This window comes from Mixophyes fleayi, chromosome 5, assembly GCF_038048845.1.
Source record: "Mixophyes fleayi isolate aMixFle1 chromosome 5, aMixFle1.hap1, whole genome shotgun sequence".
Lineage (NCBI taxonomy): Eukaryota > Metazoa > Chordata > Amphibia > Anura > Limnodynastidae > Mixophyes > Mixophyes fleayi.
Genome location: NC_134406.1, coordinates 24,188,676 through 24,206,842, shown reverse-complemented (window position 1 = coordinate 24,206,842; position 18,167 = coordinate 24,188,676). Strand labels below are relative to the sequence as shown.

General features: G+C 39.8%; 1 protein-coding gene across 1 annotated transcript; it reads left to right on the top strand.

Annotated features, from left to right (window-relative positions):
- The first annotated feature begins 6,098 nt into the window (after positions 1-6,098).
- On the top strand, positions 6,099-17,091 carry SRI (sorcin). Its single transcript, XM_075211853.1, has 8 exons — positions 6,099-6,244; positions 10,984-11,061; positions 11,737-11,806; positions 13,797-13,840; positions 14,116-14,263; positions 15,538-15,651; positions 15,744-15,802; positions 16,906-17,091. The coding sequence occupies exons 1-8, from the start codon at positions 6,203-6,205 to the stop codon at positions 16,930-16,932; spliced, it is 582 nt and encodes a 193-aa protein (XP_075067954.1). The 5' UTR covers positions 6,099-6,202; the 3' UTR covers positions 16,933-17,091.
- The last annotated feature ends 1,076 nt before the right edge of the window (positions 17,092-18,167 follow it).

Below are 18,167 nucleotides of genomic sequence, written 5' to 3'. Positions count from 1 at the left end.
GGTATTAGAGCATACTTCCGAACATTGCAACTTCAAAATGGGACATTGTACATGCACGTGAAAAGGGTGTGCGGACACGCTACAGCATACTTGCCTATTTTTCCTCGTTGGCTTCAGGGAATCCTGGGGAGCTGGGCGTGCGGGGGTAGGGCTTGCATCAGTTTGCCCCCCCCCCCCTTAATGATTGTCACAATTTTGCACCAGGGGGCGGGGCTAGGATGACACAATATTTGCGTCATTAAGCCCCTCCCCCGACACTTATCTATTGCAGGGGCCTGCTCTCCTGTGAGCCCTCCCAGAAATGCGGGAGTCTCCTGGACATTCCGGGAGAGTAGGGAACTATGCGTTAAAGAAAAGCCGCTAATGAATCTCTAGAGACTGAAGTGTCTTTTACATTTCTGTCTCCATTACTGAAGTCATGTTGTCTTACCTGTCAGTCTTTGATTAAATCTTGGTCTCCATGAAAATGGCCACCTCCATAGGCATCAATACATGGACATAGGACACAATTTCTGAAATGTGTCATCATGCCACAGATGGCGAAGCCAACCACGTCTTGTACTGGCTCAGCATCAGGGAGAATGCCAGACTCTTTAGGGAGTGAGGGAGATCACCCCTATTTCAGGGAGTCTCTCTGACATTCAGGGAGAGTTGGCAAGTATGGTGTAGCATTGTAAAAACACCCATGTACTGCCACAGGCACCAGTTCTGATTACCAGGATGACAAGACCTAGAACCTGGACAGTATTGCCTAAATCGGGACAATTGTGATGCTTGTTTTAGAGGAATGTTATAAATATGACTGCTCCGCTGATGCACAATTGTGGTCTTTTGAGGGTGGCAAAGATGGCAGAGCCCGACCTGGGTGTTATATGGATCACCTGTTATAGAGGTGACTACAGCTTTGTCATTGTCTTCAGTTATTTTATCACTGTGTTAGACATATTTCTATGGTTACAGCAAACATTGTCTAACTGTGACTGAAGTCCATAATAAAATGCATGTTGTCAGAAATCCATATATGAATGCCAGGTTACTTAGTAACCAGTCACAGCACATTCACTGCAAAGTTTAAAGGGATTTTACATTTTAAAAACTTTTCCAGTGACTAACCTGCCTTATACAGGGACCTAACTAGGGCTGTGCGATAAGGGCGACCACCCAAGGCACAACGCTGAAGGGGGGGCAGTTTATTAATATTTTAGATTCATTTGGTTAAAATTAAGGGCTAGGGGTCGGCATTTTTCTTTCTCGCCCCAGGTGCTAAAATTTTAAGCTATGGCTCTGCCTTTATATCCTATATTATTACTTTGGTAGGGTCTTTGCCATCTAGTAGCTGGGACTTCGGCTGATCCACAGAACTGTCTGGCTCCATGTGTAAGGACCGTGGTAAATAAAGCCAATGGTGGAGCAGGGAAGACTATCAAAGTGCTGTTTTTGGGAAGGGAGTGGATTTTCTAAAATTTAAACTGAAAAAACTCATTCCACCAACTTGTTGCTGGATTTGTTAATGCTTCATGTGTGAATACACAATACACTTTCGCCTTCAGATCCTTCTATTATCCACCTTTGTGCACTATTGAGCCTGATTCATTAAGGAGAGTAAGGCAAAAAGAGTACATTGGACAAACCATGTTACAATGCAAGGGGTGCAAATTAGCTTATTACTTTACACAAAATGGGCCTAAGGAAAGTTAAGCAAAAAATTAGTTTTCTTACTCAAGTTTTCCTGGACAAAACCATGTTGCAATGCAAGGGGTGCAAATTAGTTTATTATTTTGCAAATAATGAAAATACTGTCTGTTTTTCATCTAGCACACAAATACTTGATAGCTTTATTTTTACACTGAAATTTAAAGTTGATCTAGAACATGTCCTACCCCAAATATAAATTTGTCCCCACATTTTAAATTTACCTCCCCCTCCAATGCAACATGGTTTTGCCAAGGTGCAAATTTCTCCTTTTTTTGCTTTACTTTCTTACACATAGAAACATACTAGAATGGCATCTTTTTAAGTGCATACATAATATGCACATTATATGACATATCCACATTACTAGCCAGACACCATACAGTTTGCGCTTTCATTTTAAACCAATATCTAATAATACCTATTTAGAGCCGCAGCACACCAAGAATGGTGCATGTTTTTTCCCTATATTTGTAAAACAAACAAACACATACATAAACAGCATTATATATCATTTGGAAATTATATATAATGTTTTCTAAACATTGTTTTCTTTAATGGTATTTAAACAATATTGCATTAAAATGCATTATTCTAAGGTATAAAGCATTTTTCTTATGCATTTAATACTTTTATTATACCGCCAAAAAACTTGATAAAAAGCCCATCTTACGTCACACTTAACACAGATTGGGTGTTCGCCAGCAATAAGGCTGTTTGCGTTTGATAAAGAGACCAGTGACTCACAGACATGATCTATTGGAGATTTCTACTCCTTGTCAGTAATAAAGAACAAAGAAAGAATCAATAGTTGTAGGTGCCTTCAACAATCTTCCCTCAGATATATGGACAAAAACAACAGTAATTGAATTTAAACATGCTTGGGATAAATACAGTATTTCCTTGAGTATAAACATACTTGCCTACTCTCCCGGAATTTCCGGGAGGCTCCCAAATTTTGGGGAGTCCTCCCGGACGCTTGGAAAAGTAGGCACAACTCCTGGATCCTAAAAAAATGCCGAAATTAATGGCATTGAAAATCGAGGGTGGGGTTTAATCGCGTCATTAAGCCCTGCCCCCCAGCCAGCTTCAAAAGGTTGGCATGTATCATCATCATTTATTTATATAGCGCCACTGATTCCGCAGCGCTGTACAGAGAACTCACTCACATCAGTCCCTGCCCCATTGAAGCTTACAGTCTAAATTCCATTACATACACACACAGACAGAGAGAGACTAGGTTCAATTTTGATAGCTGCCAATTAACCTACTAGTATGTTTTTGGAGTGTGTGAGGAAACCGGAGCACCCGGAGGAAAACCACGCAAACATGAGGAGAACATACAAACTCCATACAGATAAGGCCATGGGTGGGAATTGAACTCATGACCCCAGCACTGTGAAGCAGCCGTGCTAACCACTGAGCCACCATGCTGCGAGTATAAACCATTAATAAGTAAAGTGGGCAAACCATATGGACCAATTAGTCATACTTGCCTAAACTCCAGGGGGTAACTGTATCAAGCTGCAAGTTTCCGGCAGTTTTGAAAAGTAGAGATGTTGCCTATAGCAACCAATCAGATTGTAGTTATCATTTTGTAGAATGTAGCAAATAAGTGATAACTAGACATTGCCTCTGTAAAGTGGCACCTATGAAAAACACCCAGCTATGTAAACGCAACTAGGGCTGTAGGACAGGGGCGACCGCCCAGGGCGCAACACTGAGGGAGGGGGGGGGGGGGCGCAATTTAGGAATATTTTAGGTTAATTTAGTTAAAATTGAGGGCTAGGGGGGCAGCATTTGTCTTTCTCGCCCAGGGCACTAGAATTCTAAGTTACGGCTCTGTGTAAACGTCATACAATATCGAGAATGAAAGACATACTTTCCATAGGCAAGCACAGGGGGCAGAAGACTGGTGTTTACCTGAATCCCCCGTTAGACTCACTGATTACAATATAGAGACGACTCACACTATGATTTCTAGCAGTGCCATTTAAATGGCTCCTCTACCATGAAAGGGTGATTTGCAGGTTTTTCCAGAGCATGATGTATATATAATGTTAGCTCTATATACTGTATGTATTAGGTTATTGGTATGTATATACAAAGCATATGATTATTTTGCTAAAGCAATGTTAGAATCCCTTCTGTCAAAAGAATGTGTTGAATTATTTTTGTGGCCTGCTGTAGAAGGAATGTGGGAAGTATTCGCTGATTGTTACATTTTACAGAAATAACTATAATGGGCCTGATTCATGTTTGGACTTAACCTGCACGCAACTTGCTTCTAAAAAACGAGCACAGAACTTGGATGTATTTCCGACCATATTCAAATCCAAGCGGATCTCTTCATACGTTTCCATTTGAATGTGGTTATTAGTACGCTCTGCCTAAACGTTACTGGCCGTATGTTAACAGACAGAACACAGTGCATGATATGTACATACGTGGACTATAAAGTCCCATCACAACGCATGCAAAAAAAATGTTCTATAAAATAAATGAACAATTCATAATACTATAATCATTGATAAAAATATTCTTTAAATTTTTATTTTTACATTAAATAAATAAATCAGGATGTACTTAATGAATACTTAACTGTACATGACTATTTTTATAAACTCTCTTGCTGGCAATCACATGTTCTGTGCCGTCAAGTATCATGCATACATGTGGTTTATTTAGTTTACATGCAAAAAAAATTCACGTAAACTATAAGGTGGTGGAAGCTCCTCAATGGAGAGCAGCTGGTTGTGAAGTTCTGTGTTTGCTACATCGCAATGACATCTGTCAAAAATAGAATGCAGTTTTTAATGAATGAAAAGCCCAATTTGAAGATAATAAAGATGCATGAAACATTAAACATTCCACAAACTATCCAGTTGAGAGGAGAAGACAGAATGTAGGAAACATCTACTGCTGGTCACTTCCTCTTTATGGTGCTGTGTAGTGATTATGCCCTTGGATCTGCCCACGTTTTTCCAGAACCGACAGGAAAAGTGATATTGGTCTATTGTGAGCGGAACCCAGAAGAAGCTGAGACATCTCACTAAGCCCAGGTCGGGATGTGCTGTTTGTGGCCATCTGTTATGGGGCTTCATATTACACAGGGCACCAGGTATGGGTCTGCATATAAAACTAGTCAACAGATAAGGGGTCTGCATATAAAACTGGTCAACAGATGAGGTCTGCCTATTAGATTGGGTCACAGATATGGGTCTGTATATTAGATTGGGTCACAGATATGGGTCTGTATATAAACGTGGGCATCAGAGATGGATCTGTATATTAGACTGGGCCCAAAGTGTGGGTCTGTCTATTAGGTTTAGAGCTAGATATGGCTTAGTATATCAGATTTGGCATACTATTGGGGAAAATGGCTGCTATATTATTGGGCAACTACTACTGACAATCTTCTGCTTTGGACCAGCACAAGTCATGTCACAGAGCAGAGCGCGGACCTTAGGAGGGTGACCCAGTATTGCTGGTGCCCCTCACCTCTGGGTACTGTAGCAGCCGCACCTCCGACTTGCGGCCACTAAATATCTGGGCAGAATCTGACTGTGCAAGCTAGTAAGTGGGGAAATTGAGTGGCATGTGGGGAGGTCTAGGTGGCATTTGGGGCGGTCTGGGTAATATGTGTGGGAGCGTTGGAGTATGCTACCCAGAATGTCTGGGTAGCATGTGGGGAGGTCTGTGTTGTGACATGTGTGAGAGTGTTGGAGTACATATGAAATCTGAGGGCATGTGTGTGGCATTTTATGGCTAGTGGTAGTTTGAGTGCTTGTGGTGGCATTTTGGGATGAGCGACTGGAGTGCGGAGGTTGTTTTGGAGTGGCTTTTAATTCTTGAAATTAAGGGTAATGTGCAGCCCTTGAAATATATCAGGTTGCCCATCACTAGTTTAGACCAGAGGTGGAACTAGCAAGCTGTGCAGGGGGGCAGGGAACCGGGCCCCATTATCTCCATGGGCCCTGGTGCACTGGTTTTAGACCCTATACTAGTATACCCTGGAAAACTTTTGAGATGCAAATAAAAGAAATAAAACAAGATTATTGAACAATGTTGCAAAAAAAGCCAAAAAAAGTTCTAGAGGACATTGACTTTAGAGCCAGTTACTTCTTGGAGCTATGAAATATGTCAGTTCATAAAGAGCCATACACACCTAGGGGCGGTCCTCCCAATAGAAGGGTCACTGATCTGCATGCAATGTAATAATGAGAGTGCTTGGTGTCTGATACTCAGCATGCAGCAGTATTGTGCTTTACTGAATTTAAACCATTCTGCAGTCTGCACTATGAGGATCTGTAGTCACAGAATTCCTGATTAGTATTACAGCCTGATAAGAAGGGCAGTCCCTGGTGGAGACTGGGGACGGCAGGAATGCCGGATACGGCCCCCGCCCACCCCTCAGTGCAGGGAGGAGAGGGCGGGGCTTAGCATTGCCGTGTACTAGAGTGAGGTCACCGGCCGGATACTCTCATTGTGCACTCGCATCACTGCAGCAATGGCTTATCCAGGAGCTGGAGGGGGCTACTATCAGGCTGGGGTGAGTGTTGTGCAAAATATGTGTGTTACAAAGAAGGGCCCCGTCCATTATGGCGCCCACCGGGTCACTAGGTGGTCAGAAAGGTTAATTTAGTCGGTGCATTATAAATATTGTTTTGCAGCCATTGTTATCTGCATTCTGCAATGGGCTGTTTCGTGCTAGTCTCGGGGGATTGTAACAAGGCTGTTTTGTATTATCCATGAGTGTGTTGCGTTGGTGATGCACAGAGATGTAGAAGCAGTGTAATTCCCTTACACCATTTTCTTTTTTTAATACATTAATCCTTTGTTATGTTAATGTTTACCAAGTACCCCCTCAAATTAATCTAAATACCCCCTAATCTGAGTGGCTTTATACCAAGCAACTTCTCTTGTATTGCATGTTTTAAAAAATATAAATTTTGTAATATATTTTGTATATATTTTATTAATGACTGATAAATGATTGTTTTATTTAACATACTGAAATACTCTTATGAGGCACCCATTGGATATGCATATCTCTGGTTGAGAACCTACAATATTATGCAGTCTAGTAGTAGTGTGTATTAACTGATCACTTTAAGTGCTTTTACTCTCTGTCCCCATTTCCTTCTTGTGGTGTTTTACATGTAATAATTTGTCACTTCCTTGGTCTGAAGTAGTACACGACCTGTAGTCATTTTGTTTATATATGTGCAAGCCATGTAAGGAGGAATTTGTGGTAGTTTTGATTTGACTGGAATCCTGCCACTCATCAAATTTTTCACTTCTAGGATTAATTGGATAAAATTAAACACAAATGAATGGGAACAGTCATTAAAACTGACATGCTTATGATTTTTGTATAAAAATAAATGATTTATTAAATAACACAAAGTTTAGTTTTCAGCATTTCCATTTATGGCCGATAAGAACTCTTTTCTTCCTCTCTGAATGGATAGTAAATGTGTCAAAGGCCTATTGAGATTGTCTTAAGCCGAACACACATGCTACAATCTGCTTGGCAGTTTGATCATTTTTGCCCCAAGTTTGGCCAGTGTGTGACTGTCATGCTACTACCATCGTTGTGCATTTCATTGGATAGGCACAGACATTTGGATGGCCTATTTATCGCATTAGGTGTGTTCAAACGTCCATTACTATTTAAAATCACTCCATTCAGCAATAATAATTGGAAGGAAAAAACCCAATAAACTGGGTGATATATATGTTGAAATACATTATTTCATGACCTTTGTACGCCTATATATCTTGTTGACTAGTTAAGCATTAGGTATTAACCGGACTTCGGCCTTGGGTAGGTCCTTGTATTTTATTGCAGGCTGATATCATATTCGGCGTAGGTAGTCTGGCGGAGTTTAACCTCACTCGAGATGCTTGCGGTCTTAAGCCGCCCACACAAGGTGCAATATAAGTCTTTGGTCCAATACCCTAATGAGTTGCAAGACAACATTCTTTATGGTGGCTCGTCGTTAAAAACGTTGCGCCTTTCACTACCAGTGACAGCCATGATATTCTATGGCCAATAGTTTCATATGAAGTCATGAATCCAATGTTTCCATTCTGTTCAATCAAATCTGATCAGCTTTCGATAGTCTAGATCAGTGATGGGCAACATGATATACTACAAGGGCTGCATGGGTGACTCTCTACCCTTCAAAAGGGCAGCACATTACTCTTAACTTTAGTAATAAAGGAAATCCATATATGTAATCAGAGACCCCTATCTGTAATAACATAGAGGGATTTTAAACAAGTGTTATAAGCTATAACAAACGCATAAAGCAGGAGCTGGGGGCCGCAGATGAAGGTTTGGAGGGCAACATGTAGCATTAGGCTCGCCAGTCGCCCATCACTGGTCTACAACAATGGTTAGAAGGGCCACACATTGACCAAATTGTCCAATGAAATCTCACCATGTGTGGCCAGCTATCACAACCTCATATATTATTGCTATCAAATAAACATTCCTGTAAGGAATCTTTAATTCTTTCATTTGCACCTTATTTCTCAATAGATTTGTGTTTCCTTTATTGTGATATATTCCCTGTAGTAAATGTATAGGTATTGATTACTAATTTATAGAAGGCTGGCCTATGCATACCCCATGGCCTAAGCGAGAGAGAATACCACTGTCTTCTAAGAAGATTATGACTAAGTTTGGACTTGCTGCTTTGTCGAAATTTGGTAATGCATATTGGGCAATGTATTGCTGTATTTCTTTAAAATTAGAAGGGAATTAGCAAGAAATATAAGATGATTTTAAACCTCATCTATAAATATCACAGGCTGGTTCTGAGGGGTGAGGTTTAAATGTTCTCTGGTTGCTATAAGCAAGTGTTTTCTGATAGTATAGAACGTTATGGTATGTTGTCACTGGAATGTGAATGCAGTTGACTAATGGGCAGGATTACTTTTCACCTTATTGTTGAGGTGTGTGGTAACACCACTAACGGCTCTGCCCTAATATACACAGACGATTGCTTACATATCCAGCACTGACTCATGGTAATGATTGGAGAGTGAAAGTTAACACTGATAATGGCGTATACAATACATAAATGCTACTTACAGTGTTACACAATATATGATATATAGGTGTTGCAAAAATTTTATATAAATTGATTCTACATGTCAAAACTTTATTTCATATATTTAAAACCTTAAAAAAATCAATTAAGAAGACAGCACATTTTATGAGAACTTTTAACATAATGCATTTATTTAGTTTTGAACCTCTTGCATTGGAGAATACCCCACTGAACTCTGGAACAAACATTTTTTAATATTACAGTCAGTATGTATCTTATAAGGCAGCTATTGTGAATGCTGTTCATAGATTTGGACATGTCATTGAAACATTCTGCATGTTCAGTAGAATTAATTTTTCGCTTATTTAAACAAGGGAACTCTTATGTCTAACAGCTGCTTTGTTCAAAAGTGATTGATTGCATGGTAAGCCAAACCAGTGTTCTTTTTAGTGTGTCCACTAGGGGGCAGTAAATACTGTAATTCAGTAGGTACCAAACGTTCTCAGTTCGAGGCGCCCTTAGGGTCTCCATAATTTTTTCAAGGCACCCCTAAGCCAAAATAATTACCAAGTAGTCCCCCCGCCTTGCTTACCACCGGCCCTGGTCGCGGCACCCCTGTGAGATCACCGCACCACCCTAGGGAGCCGCGGGGCAGACTTTGGGAACCACTGCTGTCTATTCATGACCTACCTTGGTTTGGACAGTGTGGCGGATCCAAGATGTGCTAAGAAAAGTGAGTTTTCGTGTGTAGAGGGATTTAGATCTCCATATTATTTTGCATATAATGGTAAGTAAACAAATTGCCATAAGCTATATTCACAGAGGAATATTTACAGTGAATTGGGGTGGAAGCTGTTACACCGTTTCCCTGGCTGAAATAAAATGAAATGTTCACCTCATGAGATGTTTCTGCACACAACCAGGTATTACGGTACAGGAATCATCTCATAGACGTGTGCGCTAAAGCGAGCACAGATTGATGATCATCATCTGTTTATTTATATAGCGCCACTAATTCCGCAGCGCTGTACAGAGAACTCTTTCACAACAGATTGCTACCAAAAACATCCCGCTGAGACACATTGTGCGTGGTTCCTAAGGGACCTTGCGAATAGGTGAATCGGCCTTTTAGACTCCCAACTAATCAGGGCCCCTGTTGGCGAAATTACTTTGACACCTGACAGTATACAGCTTTGGCGTCCACGTTATATATGTTAAATAAAGCTTCTTTTGGACAATGAAATGCCTCCCGCACTCCAAACACTTTCTGGCAGGTTAATTGTCTGTGGGCACAATTAGCCCTACAGCATGTGTGTGCCTGTTTATGTAACTTTATGTAACTAAGCTCCATTGGGGCAGGGACTGATGTGAATTTTTAAAAACTATATAGCACCTACATATTAGGCAGTGCTTTACAAAGGTTAATAAATAGTAATAATGCTCTATACCAGCTATATTAAGGACTTTGTACCCTGTTTTCACAGGCTGCAGTCTCTACCCTGTGATGCCAAGTGCCTGGTATTGGATGTCTCTTGTTTATGCTGACCATTCTGGAGAGTAGATTGTACATACAATGCTGTGTCTCAGTGACTGATTGCATCTATGTTTCTAGGGGGTTTTAGGCTTTTGTTGTGTTCTCTGAACAAGAACAGTTTTGCTGCGGATGTGAGACTTTAATAGCACGGAAATGGCAATATTCAAGTGCTTTGTGAGCAGTGACCTACACATTAAATCCTGGCTGTGCCGTTATTACAGGAATATGCTGCTCCAAGTAATGTGGATTTGGATTAAAACGTCTTTATTTTTTTGTGTGTAAAATAAAGGAACGGCAAGCAGATGAGATGTCATTAGTCTTTCACCTTCACTTCCTCAATGCATTAATTAGGAATGAAAATTCCCACTAGCCAGTGTATTTTAATGGCATTTAACAGGCATTGGTTGCATTTGGAACACATCTGCAAAATCACTTGTTTGTAAGCTAGGTATGGGAGGACGTAAAAGGAAACAATATAATTCTATATGAATATGAAATTGTTATATTTGTATTTTAAATTATATTTAAATATTCTTTCCCGCCTCCAAACTTTAAAAACCACTGCATTAGCAGAACGTACTAATGTTGTGTCCTCAATGGAGCACGCTATACTATGTATGTGTGTGTGTATAGCTTTGAATAATTATGTTTCAGTGTGATGTGAACATTCTACAACTGTTTGTTTCTTTCCAGTATGGCGGAGCACCCGGGGGTCCTGCGTTCCAGCAACAAGATCCCATGTACGGCTATTTTGCAGCAATTGCCGGACAGGTGAGTCGAGTCGTTTGTTTGTTTGTTTTCTCCCCTAACTGTACAAGTTCCCGCTTTCTTCCTTCACTAATATATCCCTTCTGATTAACAATCTTATGAATGTGCAAAGCTTTCATATGCATACCTCCCAATGGTCCTGATTTTGGAGGGACATCTTGCATTGTGGACCGCAAAAGGGTTGGGGAAACTGGGTATGGTTCTGCATAGATGTGCCCACTTGTGGGCGGAGTTTGGGTGGAACAGGGGCTGGGCTTATTTTGTGACGTATGCATATTTACTTCCCACCATTCTAATAAAACCCTTGTATAAGCCGCAACAGATCTGGCCACTCGCCTGAGTGCCAAACAACTGGACCTCGTTGAGTTTGTGATAGAGTGCCAAGATTGACCCTGTACGACCAGCTTAAGAGTCCGACTATTTGAACGACTGCAAACCTTGTCTGGGTTTATAATTTGTAAATAAAACCCAGTTTCATCGGTCCATAAAAAAAACACATCCTATTTTACTTTGAATGAATAAACCGGTTAGCAGTCCTAAAACTTTTGAAAAGGGCTATACATCTTTTACATATCAGTGTAACTGGGAAATACACTGACATCAGATATTGTATTTCTAAATTGCACAATTAAAATAGTTAATCTGACACATGCTGTGATCATTGTTCTGCCATTCAAGGACGGTCAGATAGATCCTGAAGAACTGCAGAGATGTCTCACCCAAGCCGGCATGTCAGGCGGATACAAACGTGAGTTTCTAATGCTGGTGTTTGACCAATCGGAAATAATTACTGATCTTTCATTAAGATATTGGTTAGTAATGTTTGTGCTTTTTGTTAAAAAAAATATATAAATATTTGTATAATAGATTTATATAAGTTCTTATTTGTATAAATCGCTCGTGTGTCATTTCCACATAGTACTAAAAGCTGACTGTTAAAATCGCTAAGATACTGACTCATGATAATGAATGGATAACCGGAACTAGCGTTTCTACATCCTACAACAGCTCGTTCCACTTCTTTCTTTATTGCTATGGGTCAGAGCTTAAGCAGTTAAAAGTCTTTCTTAACCAGCTATATAAAGAAGCGTTTTAATATTTGAACTTCTTGTGGTACAGGATAAATTACAACATAACCTTCTAAGGAGCACTTTTTACAGAAACTATTTTGTTGCTGGCCCTAAACGCTGCTTTTAGCATTTTGAGGACATGTTCATTCATAAACAAACAAAGAAACATTATAGGTTAATGCAAAGCAGAAAATACCTGTGACACCATCCTAAGTAATGACTTTACTTTGAGTGAGTACTGTGCCAGCTTGCGTAGCAAATTTGGCATGAAATCGCTCTACGCGTGCTGCTTAAAGATGCCCCATGCCTCTGCGCCCAAACTGATTTGCGTGATTCTGCTACTTAAACCAGCCTGCCCCTGGAAGGTGCGATGGGGGCTTTCTGAAGTATTCAAAGTACAGTAAGGGCACGTTTGCGCAGTAGTGAACAGATGCAGACAAGGAAAGACATATATACATGTGAGAGAGCCTTGTTATCTGCTGGGGGCCTGGGGAAGGTGAAAATACCGAATGACTACTGTGTCTGGCACTCACGTTTGTGATTGCACAGCTGATGCTGATTGGTGCGTTCTTCATCGCTCACATATTATGCTTTTGTGCAAATGTTTAAGCAGAACTTTTTTTTTTTTTGCGTACAAAAGATGGGTAATTGTATTTTAAATTGTATTGGTGTCTTGATAGTGAATGTGTTTACGGCACATAAAAACAGACACGAGTGGTATGTAAATTTTGTGTGCCTGACCTAAACCTGTGCTATTGGTGTAGACCTGCCCGGATCTTAAGATGTTTCCAGCTCCGTATATGGGTGCGTAAAAAACACCGTTTTTATGTGCGGCTTTTTTGAACATAAGTTACACCAAATTTGCACCAACGCTGCATCAGGTCCGTTGTGGACAAACTTAAATGACACTTTTAAAGTATCAAAATCAATTGTTTAAAGCATAAGTGTGTTTATTGAACCTATCAATGATAAATTAGAGTGCTGAGCCTATAGTCACTTATTTTTTTAGAGCTGTCCAAATGCGTTTTTTTGGGTTTTTTTTAACCATTCTCCCTTTCCAAGATATTGGTAAACATCCAAAAGCCTCTAATATATTCTATTTAAAGGACTTTTTGGTCCACACAACTAAAAAAATGTAAAAAAAAACAAAACAAAAAAAACTTTTAGGTTGTCTGGGCTCTGCTGGGGGGATAACAAAAATATTTTCACAATAATATTATTAAAAAAAATCTTTATTGCAATAATGTTTTAGATGAAAATAAATATCCATATAGTAGAAATATATATTTGTTGGACAAAAATTAAGGATTAACCCACGAAAGTATTAAGCCGTGTGTGACAGTTGGTATTGAGCTGCAGAGGGTCACACGTTGTTACACACTTTTGATGAGCAATTTAAAATTAGCAGACAAAATTGTAGCGCTCACAATAACTACATATATACACAGAATCTAGGTTCTTTGTGCTGAATATAACCTGTCCCTATCACCTGTTGAACATTTATAGAAATAAAAAGTAAAAATACATTTAATAATTTGAATACTTAAATGATGTTGATTGAAATAGGCTTTCCCTTTTATGTTATATAACTGTCTTTTGTTGTTGTTGGTGAATATTATGATTGTGTGTCATTAACTTACTTGTCTTTGTATTTTTTTCTTTTTACAGCTTTTAACGTGGAAACCTGCAGACTTATGATCGCCATGTTGGATGTATCTTTTTCTTTAATTAAATATATTACAGGGATGTTATATAAGCAGGATCATGTGATATATAAAAAGATTACTGTTGATATTCCTTACTGCCGCTTGTAATGTATTTGCGCCACATTGTGGCATTATGCGCAGCACCACATAACATGTTAGCGCCGTCATGGGGTAATATATGGGTACTACAATGCGATACCTATGAAAGCAATATAAGGAGTCACCTGGTGACTGATGTGCTGTAGGACTGTTCTGTGATTTCCTTGACATCTTCTGTTAAGAGGGATATGTCCGGCAAGATGGGATTTAATGAGTTTAAAGAACTGGGGATGGTGTTAAATGGATGGAAACAAAACTTCATGGCGTTTGATTCTGATAGGAGCGGGATGGTGGATGCGATGGAACTTCAGAGAGCTCTGGGGACTATGGGTGAGTATGAGAGAGGCCGGTTCTCTATATGTCAGTTCATATGGTGGAGGTAGCCAGTATTCAAGCTCAGCCCTATAAATGGCAACGTGACTAGGTTGGGTGAACACTACGGAACATTTCTCCCAATGCCATATCATTAAAGATTTGCCAGCGACCGAAAGTCACGACCAGCTGCCGATTCATGTGTACACACTATACACGGTTTACATGATTTACCTTCGGATCTGTGTGCTTAATCTGTCATAACCATCGGCTGAAAAGATTGTGACTGTAAACTCTGAGATCGTTCTACACTGCTGGTCGTGAGTGCGTACACACTGCAGAATGTGCACGGCATCGTTTCTAGAACTTTTTAGTTCGGTTCTAAAATGAAATCAAACGAAACGATAAAACATGATAATTTGGAGCGTACACACTAATGCAATATCAGACCTAAATGTTGTTTATCCTGTGATTGGAACAATAATTGGGTGAAAAACCTGTAGTGTCTAAGGCATACAGAAGGAGAGTGGACTTGTGTGCATACAGGGTGTGGCATCAAGACTATAAATGTAACCTTTACTTGAAGGGAACAATGCTACTGTCGGACCATAGGTGGCTCCTATTAGCTGACCTTGAGCTCATTCTCTCCATTTCTATGACTGCATCCGTATAGCTGAAAATGCAAAATAATTTTAAAACCGGAATTTCTTCTTCTTTAATCATTTTACAGCATGTCCTCAAGTAATGGTTTTGCATTGTGAAGCTAGGTTGGCCATGTGGTGAGCTAGAAGAGGAATGCATTAACAGTTTTGCTTCATGGAGCACCCAGATCAAGTCCTATGTCTTTATTTTGGTGATCATGGTTTTTACATATGTAATCTATTAATATTATCATTATTAACTACCCGGTGAAAAGTCTTTCTAGGTGGAATAAAATACAGAATGTGCAAAAAAAGAAAAAGGTTGCACAAGATACATCAATGTGGAGCGCTTGACTAATGTTTCTTACTGACCTTTATTACAGACATAGGGGGGATAGATTTCAGACCTTTTGGAAAAGGGAAAGTGGGTGTTGCTCATAGCAACCAATCTGTTCTAGTCATCATTTATCTAGTACACTCTAGAAAATGATAGTTAGAACCTGATTGGTTGCTATGGGCGACACCTCCACTCTTACTTTTCTGAAAGGTTGATGAATCTACACCGCAGGGTGATTGGTTCTAGGTGACCACGAGAAGCTTTGTGAAGGTTAGTGCTGATAAATGCATTTTTTTTTGTAATATATATTTCAGGGTATCGATTGAGCCCACAAGCACTGAGCGTGATTGTACGGAGGTACAGTACCCATGGCCGAATATCATTTGATGATTACATTGCTTGCTGTGTGAAACTCCGAGCCCTGACAGGTATGTTAGTGGGTGGTTTACGTTCAGTGAACTCCTCTGACAGCTCTCCATGGATTTTCTTTGCAATAAATATGTATATTTATTACTTGCAGATACTTTCAGAAGACGAGATGCAGCCCAGCAGGGGATAGTGAGCTTCCAATATGATGATGTGAGTACAATGACCACCAAAGATGAGAACATGATTCACGTACACATGTTGTGTCCTGATTCCTTGATGGAAAGTGAGATTTTAGAGGCCAGAATTGCAGCAAGAAAGAGCACATGGTTCATATGTTTGTACACACTATGGTGCACTAGTGACCAATGATGATACTGGATTTTTATTGTAGATGCTGGTATAAATGGGCACGATATGCAGGTGACCAGGAATATAGCCCCCTCTTTCTACTTCTGCCCCTACAATAAATCAGTGGTTTGAACAGCTTGCATGAAAAACAATTTTTGCTACTTTGTTAAAACCCAATGCCATTGGTTTGGGGATGTTCTGTTGAGGGCCGAGTGTAGACAAGAGGATGGCATGACTCCGGTGGTATGTAACCAATGTTTAGCTGTGGGATTGGAGGTTATTTTGCAGAGTTAGTCCCCCCCACAGACACTTAGTTTAAGCTCTCTGCTTCTTGCAGAAAAACTTTTGTTTTTTGGCTCATGTAGAAGCCGGACATCAAGTTGAACTATGTGACCTCTACAGTGAGGGTGGTTCTGTACTTGCACCAACATATCGTTATTTTGTTTTACATGGCATAGACTGGTTATCTAGGTAGCATTCTACAACACAATGGCTTATTATACTTTAAAGTTACAGAATATGGGAAGTGGAGGTTAAGGCTAAAGTGGGGTCCTGGGAGATAACACTAGTGCGAGGACTTGAGAATTTAAAGTGAGTGGAGTTTGTAAACTGACTTCCTCAGTCTGCATGTACATTCACTCCACCTCTGCGGATTTCTTTAAGAGGGATTTTGGGAAATGGAGATTTTCAACTGAATTTTAAGTGAAAACCTCCTTTTAAAAAAAAAAAATACATATCGGAATGCAACCATCCTTCTTTAAGACATCACTGAGACACATAGTCTTTAGTTTTTTACTAACCTTGCAGTAGAATACACTCACTGCATGGGAGGGGTAGAAAAAAAAAAGACTGTTTCTAAGTTGACAAACCAATTGTATTACTTCTCCATACAGCATATATATTGGCATGTGTACTGTGTGTTTAAAACATTGTCCATGCATTTATCATGTCTGTATTTGTTTCAGTTCATACTGAGTATCATGAGCATCTGAATGAGCCACAGAGGACAGAGAAGAACTGCATTTAGCCTGTACACAGCGCCATATCTTATTTTCCCTGGAACGGAAGTGCTTGTTGAAATGTAACAGCTTGTGTGTATTTTGTAATGACTTTTATATATATATCAATAAATGCAGAATGTACAAAGAGAAGAGCTTCTTAGTATTTTTCCTAAGTTGTATGATAGGACATTTATTAAGGGTCAGGTCACTCTCCTATTGGATTTCATCTCCTTTCCTTGCTGGTTACACTCCTGGAAAAATGTTGGTGCTGGGAATCGGTCAGATGAGGGGGGCAGCGAGGACGCACTTGGTAAACAATACTGAATTCAAATTGCCTCAAGGACTCCATAATAAAGGCGTTTGTTTCACATGTTAGTGTTCCCGTACCCTGGCCGATCGATGGCAAAGTGCATTTAATTCTCAGTGTATGTATAACCACTTTACATAACTGTCTGAGCAGCTTGTCAGGAAATCCAGCAGTTTGACTAAATTACTCAGATATTACTCGAACACCAAAATGACCAGCAGGGCGCACACAATCTAATCAGAATTTGATGTTTTGATTAGGAATGCTAATTGTACATTCTGCCAAAGCTGGGATCAACGGCCATCCACACTAAATAAATCTAATGTGATCCTGTTCATTGTTACCACCAAATGACAGGGGCGAGGCTAATTTTTACCAAAGTCACTTTCTGTGACCATTAGGTGGGGGGGGGGGATTCAATTGGCCACATTACTGTTATTACAGTAGTTAATGCCAGGTTAATACCGATATTATCTTTAACGCGGCGGTATTTTGGGGGGGAATTGAATTACCCCCTTATAATGGCTTGGCCTACACAACACAATCACTTACGTGGCATAAAATGAATGTAAGCAGGGCCTTCTTAAATCTGTATTACCCAGTATTTTATTATGGTGGTTTGTACCCAATTGTAAAGCACTATAGCCTTTGCTGGCGCTATATAAATGTTGATAAGTTAAAGTACTTTTGAGGAGGGAGCAGCATTGTCTGATTACCCCCCTGAGTACTGGTACTCCTCAAGAAAAGCTTAAATGTAGTGATTGGCTGAGCTCAGCCAAGGAGAGAAAGGAAATGAAATTGGATTACAGCATGAACCTGCCACACTGAAGGGAAGTATGTTTTTAAAAACAAAAAAAAACTAGTATTTATTTGGCCACATACTTCTGTAAAATTTGCTCAGAATTAATGTATTTTGACA

What these genes read in the sequence shown, in the direction of transcription:
- SRI (XM_075211853.1), top strand. Translation starts at nt 6,203, where the DNA reads ATGGCTTATCCAGGAGCTGGAGGGGGCTACTATCAGGCTGGG. An exon ending in GGGGCTACTATCAGGCTGGG is followed by an intron (nt 6,245 to 10,983) that starts GTGAGTGTTGTG and finishes GTTTCTTTCCAG; the next exon opens with TATGGCGGAGCACCCGGGGG. An exon ending in GAGAGCTCTGGGGACTATGG is followed by an intron (nt 14,264 to 15,537) that starts GTGAGTATGAGA and finishes TATATATTTCAG; the next exon opens with GGTATCGATTGAGCCCACAA.